Raw genomic sequence first — 18998 nt, 5'->3', positions numbered from 1 at the left:
GGTTACTTGCTGGACATGGCAGGCACATTTAGAATGTAGCTACAAAACAGTTTGAGCATTTAATAAATATTAGAAATATTATGTGGCACTTGAAAGCTGTGGACCTGGTATTGGAATAGTTCATTGTCATGAAATGCACAGATGCTAATGTTTGCATGTATTGTAAATGTCAACCTCATATAGCCTGAGTTCAAAACTGTATGGATGAATTTTGAGTGTTCAGCCTTGGAATGAACAATATTGTTGGCAAGGTCTGATTTCAGAAAGTGTTAGCTTGAAATCGATTAATATATAGATTTTCATTTTAAAAAGATGCAGTCTGTATCCTAGACAACAATACCTTTTATAAGAAAAAAAAAAAATATTAGTACATATCAGCCTGCCAGAAATCCAGTCTTCTATGTCTTCATTGTTACGGGAAGTTCATGGAGAGTCTTTTCCAGAGCACATTTCTTCAGTTTGGACACTTAAAAACTAATGGCATAAATAAAAATTCCAAAATACAACTTCAAAAGGATACTAATCAAATGTACTTGATTACTTTCCACCATAAGCTGCGAAAGATTACACCTGTTTCCCTGACGTATCACTGGTTAAAATGGGTGATCAAAGGTAGCTTGTGAAAGGTGAATAAACTGTATGAGGATACATCCAGGTTTTTCTAAATTAAGTAACTATTTCATTATAGTTTCTCTAATTTTGACCAAGTGGTTTTTTTTTGGTATGTTAATTTATGTAAATATGATACTAAAGCAAAACTTAAGTTGATATTTTTTTACATGCAGGTTTCTACAATCCAAGAACTTGTTACTGGTTATGAAGCCTCTTTGAAAACTTGTGATCTTTTTAGTACGTGTGGTAAGTTTATCTGGTCTTATATTAATTACACTGTAATGACTAATACTGTTTATGGCAGTTGTCAAGAACCTTTGAAGTGTTGATATTTTCTGCATGAAAATAGTTGTATACTATTGTTGTATACCTTTTAGTAAATGAATGCAATACAGGAAATATTTGCTGAATTTGTCAAGGTTTGTTTTTTTTATTTTTCAAATGCAGTCCTCAGCCTTACTGGTTACTGTAACTTTTTCCATTTTGTTGCAGAAAATGGAGAGAAAGAGCCCCCAACGACACTGCTTTGGGTTCGGTATTTCCTGGCACAGCACTTTGACAAACTTGGCCAGTGTTCTTTGGCCTTGGATTACATTAATGCTGCAATTGCAAGCACTCCAACATTAATAGAACTGTTCTATTTAAAAGCAAAAATTTACAAGGTAAAAAGTGAATTTGGACAAGCAGAGTACATAGTTTATTAAAAAAAAAAACAAAACAAAACAAAGCAGAACAAACCGCAACCCATCAAACTGGTGTTAGTGTGTGGATAGTATTTCAGTTAGCGATGGTTGTGGGTTTATTTTTATGCGCTGTTCTGTCACTAAGAAAATGAAAACCTTTTTGTCTTGTTTAGGTTTTGCAAAACAAGTCACAACTTGCAGCAAATCGTCATTCTGGAAAAAATTTGGGGGTAGGGGAAATAAGCAGCATTACTGCCTTTTGTTGTTTCTGAGGGAGAAATGCCAGTAACTATAGATTTCAGGAGTTGGTCAATGTCAGGGTTATACTGAAGTTAACTATTTAATTTCTCCCTAACAGCATGTAGGTAACCTCAAGGAAGCTGCCAAATGGATGGATGAAGCACAGTCTTTGGATACTGCAGACAGATTTATCAATTCTAAATGTGCGAAATATATGCTGCGAGCAAATATGGTGAAGGATGCCGAGGAGATGTGCTCTAAATTCACAAGGGTAAGTATATTGCTTTAATGAAGAGAGGTTTTGTTCGCTTCTGGCAGTTTTTTCACTCATGTAACTTTTGACAGAAATAATCTTTTTTTAGCGTCCATTTTTAAGATTGTACTCTTACACTTAAATAAGTATAGAATTGTAGAATGGTTTGGTTTGGAAGGGACCTTTTAAAGATCATCTAATTCAGCCTTCCTTGCCATGGGCAGAGACATCTTCAATCAGATTATTCAAAGCCTTGTCCAACCTGACCTTGAACACTTCCAATGATGGAGCTTGTTTGTTCTTAATATTCTTATGGACTGTTTATTCTTAATCTAGAGCACTGAAACTATAAAGTATAAATCTAATTTCATTTATTTAGACTAACAAGTTCTAAGAAACTTTTATGATAAAGCAGTAAATATATTGGTGGATTTTGAAACTAGTAGATGCCACATATTTGCTGGGGAAAAACAATGCAAGTTAGTTGCTAAACTTGAAGGTTTTAAAAAAAAGTGTTGTTTTCTGTCCCCAAGTTATAAAATAAGACTGCATACAAGCACGAGATAACTTAAAAAAAAATCTGTTGAGACACTGATCTTGTTCAGATAACTTTAAAAAAAATAATTTAAATCTGTTCCTTTCTATTTTGGGGAGCACAGGGTATCACAAATATTATTCTTCATTGCTAGGTGGTTATATCCATTTGATATTGTATTCTAAGTAGTTGAAGGATGGATTGTTTCCTACTAATGGCCTGAAACTAGCCATAGTTGAAAGAAGCAGCTGGAGAATTACAATAGCAAAAAGTGATTATGACACTTATTTCAGGAAGGAACTTCTGCTATGGAAAATCTAAATGAGATGCAGTGTATGTGGTTCCAGACTGAATGTGCTGCAGCTTACCAAAGGCTAGGGAAGTATGGTGATGCCTTGAAAAAATGCCATGAGGTAGAAAGGGTAAGTACGTGCAAACACCATCAGTTTCTTTCCCAGTATTTCTCAAACACTAATGAAGATGTTTGCTGATGTAATCAATATGATTTTCTCAGCATATAAAGTTTCTGGTATAGTGATTTTTAAAAACAGCTTAATACTTGGGGGTTTATTATAACAGATAATACGTCATCCATAGCTATTATGTCCAAAATTAGTATTTGAAGTGAAAAGGACTCAATATAAAATACGTCTCCTAACTATATAATTACTTGTACATTAACTTTATGCTGTGTTTTGACAGTTGTTTTTTTTTCTTACTCAGAGCAAGCACGTTTCAGTTGGCTTTTGAATTGCATCTTAGTCTTTAAACAATCACATTATAGTTTTGGTTAAAAAAATCAGATTTTTCTGGGTGGATTCCTTCCCTACTGACAAGTTCTCTTGGATAATCAGTATTATAAGGAAATTTCTCTGCTTGTTAGATATTGCCTGTAAATAATACTAGTTGTAGCTTTTTTCACTTCCATTTAATTAAAAAAATAGACTAGGCAAGGGAAGTGTGTAAGACTTGTGTGTGTTGTGTTTTTTTTTTTCTTGAAGCATTTTTTTGAGATAACGGATGATCAATTTGACTTCCACACATACTGCATGAGAAAGATGACTCTTCGTGCCTATGTAGACCTTTTGAGATTAGAAGATGTGCTTCGGAAACATGCCTTTTACTTCAGGGCTGCTCGATCAGCAATTGAAATCTACTTGAAGCTTCATGATAATCCTCTTACCAATGAAAGCAAAGAACAAGAAGTGAATTCAGGTATCTAGACCCTAACGGAGGCTCATGTGTGTATGACACATGTAAAAGCTTATTAACCTAAGTTTTGTGCTGTAGAATAAATATGAGCTGTAACATACACAAGTTTTTTTTCCTCTTTTCTGTCATGATTTGATAACTGAAAAGAGATCATAGATAACATGCTACAGCTTTCTTCATTTCTGTTCTCCCCTCATATTGTGAAACTAGTATGTGAATGAACCTAGCTATAGTTGGAGTACTTGGGAGGAGCAGGCATTTCAGAATATTAAGAGGAAAAATCAAATTCAGTTCAGCCATTTATCCATTTAAACAAAAGATAAATATTAACAGATGAATTATGAAACAGTGGAAAATTTTGTGGGAAAACAGTCTAAATTGTAACAATTGAGTTTTGACTGAGTGTATTTAATTTATAAGCTAGTAATATTAGGTAACACTGTATTACCTTTTATAATTTTTCACATATCTTCAGGACCAAAGAATATGTATTAGCGAAGCTAATATGTTTAGGAGATTATTTAAACCCAGTGTTAAATGGCAAGTAGACTGTCCTAGGAAACCAGTGAGGTGTGATTTGGAAATCTGAGGATTCACTGACAAGTGAATTAAGAGGTTTTTTCTTTTAAGATAAATCAGTTGCTTGTCCTTTTATGGAATCGCAGGTACTGTCAGCACTGCAGTGGCTGTTGACTAAAGGGATGAAACTGATGCCTAGCTCTTTGCGAAGGGAAGAATGTTTGACTTTGGAGGGAAAAGTTAAACTAAAATAAAAATGCTGTTTAATATTGCCTGTACAATCTTACCTTTCATTCAGAAGTGAATAATAACTTTTTTCCCATATCTGCCTGTGTATAATGTAGTACATCTAAAGAAGGGGCACATTCCACAGAACAGGTCAACTTGCATCTTTTTTTTCTCCAATCTTAATTTGTTTCTGTTTATAATGTAAGATAGGTGTGTGACAGAGGATCTTGATAGTGATAATGTCATAGAAATTAAGGTAGGGAAGAGTTTAAGAAGTCACACTAGTTCATTTGCCTGCTGTTCATTAGGATTCAGTAGGCTCATCCACAGGGGAAGACATCGCTGTATGAATGGGGTAAAAAGAACGCTTGCTTGTCCTTGCTTCCCATGTCTCAGGATGGTGGCTGGCCCCAGTGGAGAGGTCATGGTGCCATAGCCACAGAAAAGGTTCATTAGTCCCTCAATAGCTTGTTCTTTTCCTTGCTACAATATTAACACAAATACTGTTTTCGGTGAAACACCACAGTAAACAGGGTGGAAACTACAGTGTTCTGGCTAAACTGCTCAGGTCAGTGGGACAGTGGGGAAGAAACAAAGAGGGGTGAATGGAAAGGCTGAAGGTTCCTCACTTCTGTGTGAACCTGTAGGAAACCATCTTTTGTGTTTTCTGCTTTTCATGCAACTGTTAAACCTTCTTGGTTTATCTAAATGCTCGTCTAGTCTAAAAATTGGAATATAGCAAGCAGCCTGAAGATTCTTATAATGCTTCTGCTAATACATACCAGAATATTTTTACCTCTCCTCACCACAAACAGTATCAGTTTTTGCTTGCATCCATTGAGCTATCCCATAGCATTTGCAGAAAATCAGTGCAGTTATCATGGCTGTATATTATTCAGACAATTTAATAGAAGATAACAAGCTTGTTTTAAGGTAGAATGTAAATCCATCTGGATGTTTCCAGTTAGCATTAGAAGGAAGCTGAGCTACAGCCAATATCGGACCTTAGTATTACCCTTGAAAACCATTGTTTGTTTTCTAAGGTAAAACTTGTCAGATGCAACAACTTTATGTGGTTAACCTTTCAAATAGTTGAGGTTTCTATAATTATGTAAGAGAAAATATGCAAGGTCAAGTGTTGTGTTATGTTGTAAATAGTAATCCAGTAGTACTGTTGGACTATAGAGCGATGATTGGCAAGTGCTGGTATTTCTGGAAAATACATAGAAGTGTGCCATTTTCTTCTGAGGAGTGTAGTGGTGTGTCTGAGTGTTGAGAGAGACAAGATTTTTTTTATTAAATACTCTGATAGAAGTTAACATTTCGTTGCCTTAACCTGTAGAAAATCTCTCAGCCAAAGAATTGAAGAAAATGCTTAGCAAGCAAAGAAGAGCGCAGAAGAAGGCAAAACTTGAAGAAGAAAGAAAACATGCAGAAAGAGAGAGACAACAAAAGAATCAAAAGAAAAAGAGAGATGAAGAGGAGGAGGAAACTAGTGGACCCAGGGAAGAGCTAGTTCCTGAAAAACTGGAAAGGGTTAGCATGGTCTTTCATGTTAAATTCATGTGATTATCATAAAAAGCCTATAACACAGAATTACTATGAGGTTCTCTTAAAAGAATCCACCATTTTTATCGAACCATTTTTGCATGCAAAGATACCTTTTTGTAGTCTATCTTTATTAACACTAAAGTAATATTTTTCCTCTAATAAATTAAAGTTCTATATTAATAATATTTCTATTTTCTAAATTTTGGTTTTTTGAACAGTAGACTGTCCTTCATTAAAATAGATACTGAAAGATGGTTCTCGCCTGAAGAGCTCTAGTTTTCATTCAATTAATAGGGAAAAACAGATGTTTGAAGACATGACCCAGTATTTATCTAAGCAAAAAGATCTCTCCTCTTTATCAGAGTAACTTCAGAAGTTTAAGCTTGTTGTTTGAGGTGGTCATAGTTAGTTGTTTCCTAAATGCTAAATTACAACACTGACTATCTCACATAAGCAGTGTCAGAGTTAGCATTTGTGTTGTCTTTGTCAATGTTAAATCATAAGTAAACACTCTTAAATCTTGCTGTTCAAATAAAAATGTTGTGGTTCAGTTTGATTCAGAAAGCTTTCTCCAGTTCACTTTTGGCCTCTTATTTAAATGTTCTAAATAGGAGAAACTTTCCTTGCTGTGTTTTATTTGACATTTATTTTAAGCTTTAAATTTAACTGTGTGTTTATCAAAACAGGTAGAAAATCCATTAGAAGAAGCCATTAAGTTCCTTATACCACTTAAGAATCTTATTGGAGATGACATAGAAACACATTTATTAGCATTTGAAATATATTTTAGAAAAGGTAAAGTACTGCATAATTTTATTTTTTCTCTCCAAAATTTTAACCCTTCACTGTGGCCTTTGTTATCTGATTGTAGCATAAAATGATCTGGAGTAGATATTTACTTGACTGGAGCTGGGGTTGCTTGTGTCATATCCAGTAATAGGGGAAACAGCATTTTTTGTTTAACCACCCTTAAAACAAACAAAAACCTAAGAGCAAAGTAAGTTATAGTATATACTCATAAGTGCTGTAGAAAGATTTGCCATGTGATCCTTAATTGTCTAGGGGAAACCAAAGCCAAACAGATACTAACATCTATGCAATGTTGCCGGAATTTGAGCAGTATTTCTGTTTTATTAAGCAATTTGGATGAGAAAAAGAAATCTCCTTTCTAATTCTGTGTAGGCATTGATATTTCTAATGTTTTTACTAAACTTACTAAAACAGTAGTTGATACAAAGAGAAAAAGCTTTGTGTTCTTAATCTTATGGTTTTGTTTTTTCTCCTTCCCACAGGAAAGTTTCTGTTAATGTTACAGTCTGTCAAAAGAGCTTTTGCTATCAACAGTAATAACCCGTGGCTACACGAATGCTTGATTAAATTCTCTAAAGCTGGTATGTGTGTAGGAAGTACATATGTATAAAGATACAGGAAGTTTTATTTGTACAAGGACATAACTACATATTTTTGTAACGCTTGAAACACAAACTGGTATGAAGAAAAATAAATGGTTTTTTTCCCTCGGTAATACCTAAGAAAACACAGGTTATGCTATTTAGGGTACTATGTATTATATTATACTCCTTTCTCCATTAATCCACCAGGTGGACCCAATAACTCATTTTGGCTAGATTTCACAGAGGAGTAGGTGTTCCAAAGATCCTTGAAATTCTTAACTTTTAAAAAAGCAAGTGGCAGAAAGGGGAGAAAGATTCTGATTGAAGCAAAGGATGCATTGTGTTACTGGCAAACTTAGACAGCAGCAGGTTTACATGACAGAGTGCCCTTTGTTTCATCTATAAGTACATCGTTAATGCTTTTGTAGAGCTACAAATCAGTGTGTGTAAATGGTTGTTTTCCTGTGTTTTAAGTACAACTAAGTTGACTTTGTCATCTAGTATTACCAGACTTATAAAAGAAAAAAGTTAGAATGTATGGAAACTGAACAAGCACGCTAGAGCTTATAATTCCTTAAATGTATATCGTGTTTGCTCTGAAGAAACACTTAACAGACCTAGTGCTTTATTTTGTTGTATGATTTGGCTTAGATAAAATAATAAAGATTTCTTAGTACAAGAACAGAAATTATACATAAGACAGCATTAAAATGAGCTGATTGAATATATCTGGCTGGCTTCATTCCCAATTAGGTGATTTTTTTAAAAAAAAAGAATTCTGAATGGTAGCATATGTTTTTTCTGCAGAGTGTATATATGTTTTGAAAAATATTAATTTTACATACACATAATCAGAATCTGACGTATTTGTTTTCTGACTACCAAAGCTTGTCTTGACCTGTAGTACTGTTTTGGACTGGGTTTGTGTTTCTTTCTGCCCAAATTAAAAAAAAAAACAACACAAAACTACCACCCCCACAATTTAACAAAAACAGGAATTTTAGCAGTGATGTTTATGGTTTCACACTGTTTCCTACTGTTGTTTAAACGGCTTTTTTTTTCTTCTTTCCCTCTTATCTTCCCTTTTCTAGTATCTGACCACAGTAACCTCCCAGAAATTGTGAGCAAGGTCCTAACTCAAGAAATGCAGAAAATCTTTGTTAATAAAAACTTGGAAAGTTTTAATGAAGAATTTCTCAAACACAATGCTACCTCCATTCAGCACCAGCTATCAGGTTTGTGTAACTTCTTAATACTCTTGAAAATGAGATTAAGTGATCTTTCTCTGTAGTACATAAATCCTACATAAATTCCAGTGAGCCAGAAATTTACATGATGTTTACTTGGGGTTTTTTGTCTGCTTTTACCATATTAAAAAAAAAAAAATCAAAAACCAAAACATATTCACTTTTTTATTAGATGCGTAAGGAGCCTGTGTCATACCTCCAAAAGTGTAATCAAACCACTACAGACATTCAAGTATGGAAGCACTACCATCCCTCCTGTTGCAGCTTCTCATTTTGAAATGATGAGAAAATAGAAAACAAGTCCTGTGTGTTAGAAGCAGTGATTTTCCCTGTTTTCTTATCAGCTGCAGTGTCTCTGTTCCTAGTCATAGTTTTGTCTAGTAGCAACAGCATCAATAAAAATGTGAAAAACTTATGTTACTTTAGCTTTTCTGCTCTGTGGTGAACAATTAAAATGTTGAAATGTGACATCTTACACTATTTGTGGAGAAGACCTATGAGTAGCTGCTGGAGTTAAGTCAAAGGAAGTTGAAATTTAAATTTGTCTTGTCTACTGAGAACAAAAAGGTTTGGACCAAAGATTGATGTCACCTGAGAAGCTAACAGAGGGGGGAAAGAAAACACCTCTCCAGCAGTTAGGAAGCAAAAATAAGTATAGATTTGTCAGGCACTTAAAATACTTAAAGCAATACTGATTTCACCTAGTTTGTAAAAGTTACCCAGGATCTGTCCAGAAGCACTGGAGAAAGTTTGCTCCAGACTATTGCTCATCTCCCTTAAAGGAAGGTTAGGTAGCCCATTAAAAGGTCCCTGTTTCAGAATAGCTTCTTGAGAGAAATACTTGAAACCCTTTCCTGTGAGCAGGTTCAAGGCTTGGTAAGTCAATCACAGATATCTCAGCAGGTGATTGCTCTTGATTTCTACAGAATGTTCTTCCACTCCTGTCTAACTGGATGTTTTCCAGGTTCTAATTTCTGGTCCTCCATTAATATGGAAAATAATACAGTCACTTTGTCATAGTAATTTACAGGCTAAGGCTGTCATACTTAAAAGTTTGGCTTCACACTGTCTACATCTGTAGTGCCTTCAAGAAGAACCCAAGCTAGATCATTGATAGTGGTGGCACCCATGCTAGAGAGAGGTCAGGGAGCCCTTTGAAGAAAGTGGCTCACATTCAGTGGAGGTGAGGGGCTTAAATGTGTAAAAGCTCCTTAGGGTCAATCAGTGTACCTTTAGGGTCCATTGATCACTGTGATCCAACCGTGTATCAATTTACAGGCAGTGGGAACAAATGTTGGAGTAGGATTTTAAAGTGAAATCGTGAGTGAACTAACCACAAACATGTCCTTGGTAGCTTTAGGCCTTCAAGTATGTGTCAGTCTTCTGTTTATGCTAAAATGGGTTTGAAGCAATTGACTTATCTACAGTAAAACTTATAATTTTTTAAACTGTCATCTTTAATCCAAGTTTGCAAATGTAAAGATCAGAAAGACCTAAACCTTAAGTCTGAGAGTACAAATATGTTTTTCTGTTAGCTTAAAATAATTACTAGTAAAAAAAAGAATTTTAATCCCTCTTCGATTTCTATACCGTAGCCTCCCTGACTTTAAACAAATGTAATGAGATTAAATTGAGTGAGTTTTTTTGATAATACCTCAAGGCTAAATATTTAATTTAGGAATTTATTTTCTGAAATGTTCTGGATACAAAAAGCAGTAAGAACTAGGAAACTAGTCAGGAAAGCAAAGTTAATAATTGGGGAAAAGAGCTGAGCAAGAAGAGACACTATACTCATAATGTGGGTTTTTAGCTTTTTATTCTTTGTCATAGATTATGTAGTGAGGTGTGTCTGGACTTTGTATTTGGTTAAAGGAAAGTATATGGAATGCCTACCTGTTCATTAAGATAAGATTTTAAATTAAGGCAGCTATGATGTAAGGAGTAACACACTATTTTGCAGAGATGCCCAGACCAGTTTTTATTAACTGTTTGTGGTCCAAGAAGTTGCATAGTTATGTTAATGCGATGTTATCTCACCAGTGTAGTCCAGTCCAGGCAAAGCACCAAAATTGCATTACACTTCCCTTGTACCTAAGTTATTTCGCTCAGCTCCAGGTTAGTAGCCCAGATTGGCCTTTCTGCCAGTTGGACATAGACTGGTCTGAATTTCTTCTGGACTGTGTTCCACCGTTGTTCGATAACTGTATTGTTCACTTACAAAAGTTGTTGTACTTCTCAAAATTTAGAGTATCTCTAAGAAATTGTCTTCTACTCACTTCTACATTTGTGGGATGGATTTAATGTACCCTGCTGATTTGAAGGACTTAGTCGTCAATGCATTCTTTGTGTGTTTCTTGACTGACAGGTCTTCAGTAAAGTGAGGGATTTCACTCCTGCAGAAGCAGATCTCCTGTGTTAATCTTTATGCTTCTAATAAATTTCAAAATAGCTTTAGTTTTCTTAGTTTCAAGTTACAAATGAGAGGGGAAAGTATGGTTTATTAAAACTTGTAAGAAGTCCTAATTCACATTGATTTATAAGTCTCTTAGATTCTGTGTGTCTATGTGGTATTGCATTTGAGAATGGTGTTGTCTAAATCTTGTGTTCTTTCTTGTTATAAGGTGCAAAGATGATGTATTTCCTGGACAAATCAAGACAAGAAAAAGCAATTGCTGTTGCTACTAGGTTGGATAAAAACATGAGAGACAGAAATGTGAAGGTAAAAGATACAGTATTTAAAACCAAAAAATGTGCTGTATCTCAAATAATATGTACTTAACTGCAGGATACTGTACATGCTTCTTATAGCATGATAAATTAATGCTGTTTGAAATAACAAAGTTTAATATTTGTTCTCCTAAGCAACTATAAGATATCTGAATAACAACAAAGAACCTGTTTGCTTAGATTAGTATTGTTTAACAGTACATTTTCTTTATTACTAGCAAAAACAACTGTAAATCTCATTAACTGTTACTTTTGTTTCTTTAGACATTAACAAAGGTTTTTGAGGCACTGCTTGATGGCAGTTTTGGAAGCTGCCACACTCAATGTGAAGAATATCAAGCAGCATGTCATAAACTGTTTCCTTTTACGACTGCCTTTATGCCTGCCACGAACAAGGATGATAGCGGCATTGCATCTGTGAATCACACAGCCCTTAACCATGATTTGCTGTCTAATGAAATTTGAGGTAGTCTGTGCAAGCCTGTGTGCATGTATACCTGCGTGCACATATGTATATGAAACTCTGACTCTCATTACATGCTGGCTGGATACAGATCAGGGTTACTTTTCCAGGTTGTATTTTAATATCTTTAACAGGTATAAAACAAAATATTTGGATAGTTAAATGAAATGGAGTATGCTCTTAGTTATTTTTTTCTCCCAACAAAAACTGCCAATATTTATGTAAACATTACCCTTAATCAGCATTTTTCATGTTTATACTTGTACAGTTTTAAGTCTTTTAATAATCCGTCAGCCCTCCCTCACAAAAAAAATGGATGTTAAAGACTGCTTTCACATAAGTGTCATTACATATACAGATAAATGTGATATCTTGTTAATAAATTACCATTTGAGTGTTTTTAGCAGATAAAGACTGAAGTGCTGCTTGAATTACCCTCTTCATCTTTTACTGTTCTTTAGGGTTTTCCTGGTTGTTTTGTTCTTGGCTTTTTTAAATTTTATTTTCATCTTTGGTCAGTTTGGTTTCTTTTGAAGCACAGTGACAATGAAAGCATTGGGGGTTTGCATGTTTTTGTCAGGTGTGTGTCTTATATGGAACCAGTGTTCATGGACATGAAGGTTAGGTTTGTGAAGAAAAAAAAAAAACTAAGGCTTTCTGAAAACTCTCCTGTCTACCTTGTGTTCCATAGCTTTTTCTTTTCTTAAGTTCATGGTCAGTTTAACATGTTTGAGTATCCTGAAGCAATTCCCTGTGAAAATATAATTAATTTGATACTGTTGTTTGTCCTTTGTTCCATCTTCCCCTTCCTCCTCTTCTGGTTTCTCCCCATCTGTTCACCTATTGACACTTAAATTGAAAAAGCCGCTCCAATTTTGGGCAAATGCAGAAGGTACAATATTGGGCAATACAGTTTTTCTCTACACCATAAAACTTCACTGGTAAGTTTACTGTATTACCTCCATTAGAAGTCTTAGTTGTCCACTTATGGCCAATATTCCAGTACTTCTCATGCCTAAATACTATTGCTTTAGGTGCTGCAAAGCAAATAGTATGTGAGGAGTATGTTTTACATTTAAAAACTATTTAAGGGAGCACAAAGAGGCTGACTATAAATCACAATGAACCCTTTCCTTATTTTGTATTCTGGTGCATTAACTATTAACTATAGAACACATCAAGATGAAAGTCTGAATCTAATATAGCTATTTAAAGCATAGTATTGCTGGACAAAATGGTTACATATGACAACTTTACATTCTATAAGAACTGCTATCAAAACATAACTATACTGTGGTTTGTACAGAAAATCCGTTTTCTGGAAACTGTAATGGAATCATTCAATCTTGGTTTGTTTTTATTTCACTGCAATGTAAATAATTTCAGTAATATTAACTCGCCCCTCAAAGGCAAATATAAGTTCATGAAGAGGGGATTTTATTAAGACAAATAAACTGTTCTAATTAAAATTCTCCTTTGTGTCGTCTGTTTAGATTCAAAATTGTTGAATGAAAAACTCACTGTAAAATATTGCCAACATATGTTATGCTATAATAAATTATTTTGTACACACTGGCCTTTGGTTTGGAATTTTTGTGTATTTATGGACATCAAACTTCAGCCCATCACATTCACTAGGATTTTTCCATTCAGTTGCATATTCACTGGTTTCATGTGAACTCTAAGTAGTTAAGAAAAAAAAACCACCGTATTTAGCACATTGAGACATGTATCTCTCTATATATAGTAACATACTGCCCTGAGAAATATGGCAAGAAGTTTTTGTGTTACGTATTCACCATATGCCATTTGGTGTGGAGTGACTTCCTCAAAGATGTCTCAAGTAGAGAGATGTAGTTGACCATAATGGGATTATTTTGGCTCAGCTGTACCCTAGAAGCACTTTATCAGCCTTCATAAGATGAAGACGTGAAGTGGTATGGTGGTCTTCTGTCTTTTATAGTGATGACACATTGCTAGAGATTTAATCCAGGCCTTCAAAAGAAGGCTGCAGCACTATAGAAGGGAAGGTAAGACTGCCCTTCCAATCCTCTGGTATCTGTTTAGCTTGACACTTTAAATCAGACTTGAGCAAAAATATTCAGCATATCTTTTAATCAGTTTATTCCTTTGGAAAGCAGATGGGTAGTTTTATGATTTCTAGACCTTAAGAATTGTAGGAGCTTTTTTGAGAATTCTGAAAATATAAAAATTGAATCTTCTGTTGCCCAGTGTGTGCTGTGTTTTCTTCAGGGCTGTCACTGCAGGTGTGAACTGCTTGGGATAAGAGATGCTTGGCAATCCTGTAGACCATTGCAAAGAGCCAGTAGGGTAGTATGGGAAGGGTAACAAAAATAACGGAGAAGAACAAATGTCAAGAAGAGGTGTTTTTCTTTTTTAGGAAAAGATTTGGTGTCTTTACAGTAACTTGAATTGGAAAAGGTATCAAACTTAAGAAGCCTGTTAAGCCTGCAAGTTGTCCCAGAGTAAATGTGCTGAAACATATAAATGCTAATAGTGCTTACCTTTCTTAGAATCAGTGCTTCACATTTCAGTGTTTAAACTTCAAAATATATTCAGCTGGCCTAGCTTCACTCTTTCTTTCATACTGTCTTTTTTTTATTCTTTCTTGTTCATCAGTTTCTTGCTTTTTTTTCTTCTGTGCAATTTGGCCTTATTTGTTATCTCAAAAATAATTTAATCCACTTTGAAAATCAGTTATGGTCGTTCTGCTGTCCCATCCCTTAACTTCTTTCCACCTCTAGGAAGTGTGACACCCCAGGAAGTAGTTTCTCTTTTCTTGTCAGTTCATTGGCACCAAAATAACTGCTTCGCTGCATCAAGAATTTGTGAACAATCCAGATCTGAGTTAGCTTGCACGCATGACTCTGAAGAGCCTCAGATCTCCTTTGCCTGTGCACAGTCACACCCTATACCTTATCTTTTCAGGTCTCAAATCTGACACTGGCTATTTTCTTTCAAATTGGGTTAGCTGAGAGAACATGTGATGGCTGAGACTGGAGTATTTCCTATTTTCAGCACCATCTGTTCCACTGACCCACAGGGAGGTGGAAGGAGTTACCTCTTCATGCTACAGCTCTCCTTCCTTTTGTCACTTTGACCTGGTCTCAATTGGTGCATAAATAGCAACATAGCAACTTCATCAGGGCCTAAGTTAAGTTGTTTTAAGATGCTTCTCTGCCCACCCAGGAGCAGACCCATGACAGTGAAGCTAACAATATATAGCACAGTTCAATTTGAGACAGTCTTATGGTAAGGACTGGTCAGGTTTTGTTTGATTGTAGTAGTGGCTCTGCTAAGGAAAAGTCACTAGAGTAGACAGGGAGTGAAGCCGTGATTATCTACAAGGAGAGCTGTAGCTGAGTCTTAAACTTGTGATTCAAATCTGAAGAGTCTGGAAGAACTGCTAATGACCAGAATAAATTCCAGGTCTTGTAAATGTGCTTGAGTATTCTTACCCTGGTATTTTTACAAAAAGAAGCCTTTGACTAATGAAGGAAATCACTGTTTCTTCTGGCAGATAAACATTTCTGTGTAGGCCAGATTTACTAGATTAACAAGAAATAGTTTTTATCACTACAATTTTTTTATCAGTTGCTTTTACCAAGTTTGTTTTACAGCCTTACAATGCATTCTTATAACCTCTTTCAAATTTTATCTTTGTTGCAGATGGGCCTGGTGTGATGTGTGCTGTTAACAACCTGCAGCTACAATGGGATGTGCTGTTCAGGCAGAAGGAAAACGTGCAGTTGCGGCAACTGTCTAGCAAAAGGCTGCCTGCTGAATGCGGGACCTTGCTTATCTCGACGTGCCTGTCTGTATTAAATAGTTCAGGGCAGTTCAGTGAAGGGCTAATTCAGCTTGCTGAACTGACAGAAATGTTTCACTTTTATTTTTTTGGGTGGTCTAATTTCTGGTGGTTAATGAAATGAATTCATCAGGTGATTGCCAGAAGTAGTGCAGGGGAAGCAGTAAGAGGAGCGATTTGAGACAGGCCGGCTCATCTTCAGTTGCAATGCAAGCATGCTCCTGGGTGGCGTACATGCCTCTTGGGATCCACTGCCCACAAACTGAACCAAGAGCCATTGTTGCTTGTAACTTACCCATAGTGACTAGGTGGGTATTAAAAATGCTGCACCTGCTTTGGTGGCAGGAAGTTGCCTCTAGGGCTGGGCATCTTGCTCTGGGCGCTGGGCCTTTCCTTGAGACCTGTGAAACAGTTTTTGGAGCAGCAGTGCTTCTGAAGTGTGTAACTCCACTGGAGTATGGATACAACAAAAAGGCAGTGGCACAATCCTGACTCGAAGTTGGGCTAGGTGTGTTTGCTGCCAATCTACAACAGATGTTCTGCAGCTATGTGCTCACATAGCAGAATACTTAATGTAATCATATAGGTGTTCTGGTGTGTGTATATATGCATGTAGAGATATAGATATATATATTTTAAAAAAAGGTTAGTTAGGCTTCATTTGCTCATCACCAATCTTAACAAAATCTTCAAAATGCCTTACATAGTCTGGAGGTGAAACTATTGATGCTTTAATTTTGATTGCTCTAAATTATAGTAAAAGTTTACTTATCTGTCCTGTTTTGTGGATCTTTGAAAATCTTTAGTTTTAAGATGTTCTATTGTGGGGTTTTATTTTAATAAATCCCTGTCACTTTTCCCTGCACAGATTAAATAATTCTGTTAACAGCATAAGCATCATAAGAACTCATTGACACAGCATCCACTCTCATGTAGGGCCCTGCAGTTCTACTGCCATCTCACATGCATACTCCTTCCTTCTTTCATTCCCACAAGCAGGCACGCAGGTTGACAAGGCTGGCAAACTTCCCATCGCAGGAAATACGCCTGTTCCAAATGCCCAGGGCCTCATGGGAAACCCTGTACCTGATATTCATATGGATAATGAAAGTTTAGTCTAGAATTAGCAATGATGGTGGAAGGGACAGTTTTCTTGCATCTCTTCAGCTCTAGCACCTCCAGACTGCCCAAATAATGAATCCCTCGGCTAGGAGGGTCAAGCTCTAAGTATGACACAAAAGATTTAAGTGTAAGCATGTTTTCAGCTGCAAGTGCATTTGTCATTTATTGTTTCAAGAGCACCGTTATATGTACTTTCAGCATTTGTTTTCCATGTTAAAAGTGGTAAATTCATGGATTTTCCACTAGAGGGAAGTCTTGCATACAGAATATTTTCACAGTAAGGAAAGGCTGAAGTCTTGTTTATTTTCAGGTGTTTCCTGGTTTTGTAGTAAGAGCATAGGAAAATGTCTGACTCTCTTCTTTCAGGCAGTGGAGACAGGTCTTTGGTGTTTTGTATGTGCTTAAATGTCTGAATTAGACTTGTATTTGTATAATCCATCTCACCATAGGCATTGATTTGGGGATCTGAAGTTGAGTACATAGTTGTCTGGGCTTATTTCATACTAGCTGAGAACAGAGACACTGGGGAAGGATATGCGAGCCACATGATGACCACAGATGGTCAGAGCAGTCTTTTAGAAGATGCTGTGTCACATGCGGAAAGCATTGGTCAACTCAGTTCCTGCCTTACTCTCCTTAGGCTGTTTAAGAGGGGCAGAATACATTGGCCTTGAGGATTAGCCTTCATTCCAGTTAATTTATTATGGACTAAATATGCTGTCTGTTCACCACTCAGACTTCACTGCTTAAGCATATTTCAAGTCTAGACAAAGTATTTGAGAATGTGCTGCTAACAGTGAAGAGGAGGTTCAGGTTTTCAGAGGTTCCTAGAGGTATTTTAGGTATGCATTAAGGTGGGAGAAGGAAATACATGGCATTTCTAAGACTGATTTCACATGATAAATGGTCAGACTTAAAGCAAACCAGGAAGTGAGGATCAGAGCAGGGTCCTCCTGGTCTCTGTGGAGAGTGCCTACCACAGACCAATCCAAGTTCAAAACAAAGATTTATGCAAGTAATAAACTGTTATAAAACCTACCTGTAAACATAAGCCAACTATTCTTGCTTGAGGCCTGGCTCTGTAAATAGTAGTGCAAAAGATATCCAGGGATGCACAAAGGGTGTCATGCACCAGAGGAGTCTGTTAACTGTTACTGGAGTGTTTAATCAAATTTTAGCTGATCCACACACTTGATTATATTTTAAATTAGCTTAGAGAGTATTTGAAGTTGGAGGAACTTCTATTTCTATTAGTAATGTTCCCTGCAGGTCTAAATGTCTTTCTAGGGACATTCAAACCAATGGACCAAAGCAGTTAATTTGCCATGGATACATTTATTACTTTGGCATCCATGCGAGAGACCATGATTCATTTGCTCAGGGGTTAGAGTGCTAATCCAGGGGTGAGGACATGTACTAGTGGCTAACTCGGGCATTGCAGAGCATCCAGACGTGGACCGGTGTAGAAATGTCAGCAGGTACCCTGCTGTTATTGTGCCGTTCAGGACTACGACACTCAGCTGTGTGATTTGTGAAAATCTTCCAGGGGGCTTCTCTGGGGCACAGAGGCAACAAAAAACAAGCAGGTCTGTAGTGATATCAACGGGTGTAAGTCTTCTTTTTGGGAGTGTACAGCTTCCCTGCAGGCTTTCTTTTTCAGTAAGCGGGGAATTCTTCAAAAATGAAAAGGTTGGATAACTGCTGTCAGGGAACCCCTCTATCCAGTTCAAAGCTATGGGCACCTCAGGATGCCAACAATCTAAAAATAGTTATTGCAGTATTGAGTTCTGCAAGGCTGATATGCTTTTTGCATCTGATGTGCCACCTAGACTGTAATGTGCTGAAAGATGTAGAGCTGCAGGATTTCTTGAGCTTATATGAGAATTTGTTGCCAAAACTTTTTGTCTCCTCTCTGCTGTACTTCTCTAGCCTCTCTCCCTGCTTCAAGTTTCTGTTCAGTTCTGTGAATAGATTGAAATCAACGGCTTATCAGGAACCTAACCCAGTAAATACAGGTTGGTTATCTCCCAATTATGTGCAGATAGACAGTAAAAAGACAGCAATGTCTAATCAAGGTTGATGAGCAACCTACATGTATTTGAATCAGGCTATGAATATTTTGTTTGTGGCCTTCCATTAATGGAGAGTGCAAATTCCTCTCCCTCACCTCCAAACATAGGAAGTATGTTTTCCTGTCAGGAACCATGCTCCTCCTGGGTTTGCTCAAACAGAGCCCTGATTAGGGCCATGCATGGGTTTTTTTTAACATGTTTCACAGACAATCTCATAATCCTGGCCATCTCTGAAGAGCAGAAGTGGGCACTGGGGAAATGGCAGCAACAAATAACTGATCAAAAAAAAAAGTTGCCTCTGTATATGGCAG

General features: G+C 36.4%; 1 protein-coding gene across 1 annotated transcript; it reads left to right on the top strand.

Annotated features, from left to right (window-relative positions):
* Positions 1-753: 753 nt before the first annotated feature.
* LOC104465686 (N-alpha-acetyltransferase 16, NatA auxiliary subunit-like) lies at positions 754-12497 on the top strand (the record flags this gene model as incomplete). Its single annotated transcript, XM_010078831.1, has 11 exons — positions 754-858; positions 1105-1274; positions 1654-1806; positions 2617-2745; positions 3325-3538; positions 5625-5818; positions 6520-6628; positions 7126-7224; positions 8319-8462; positions 11096-11193; positions 11466-12497. Coding segments are annotated over 11 exons (1616 nt in total), but the record flags the coding sequence as incomplete, so codon positions are not given.
* Between the last annotated feature and the right edge of the window lie 6501 nt (positions 12498-18998).

The sequence above is a fragment of the Pterocles gutturalis genome, unplaced genomic scaffold (assembly GCF_000699245.1).
Source record: "Pterocles gutturalis isolate BGI_N339 unplaced genomic scaffold, ASM69924v1 scaffold19203, whole genome shotgun sequence".
Taxonomy (NCBI): Eukaryota; Metazoa; Chordata; class Aves; order Pterocliformes; family Pteroclidae; genus Pterocles; species Pterocles gutturalis.
The sequence above is the reverse complement of the archived record's forward strand: the minus strand, read 5'-3'. Positions and strand labels throughout refer to the sequence as shown.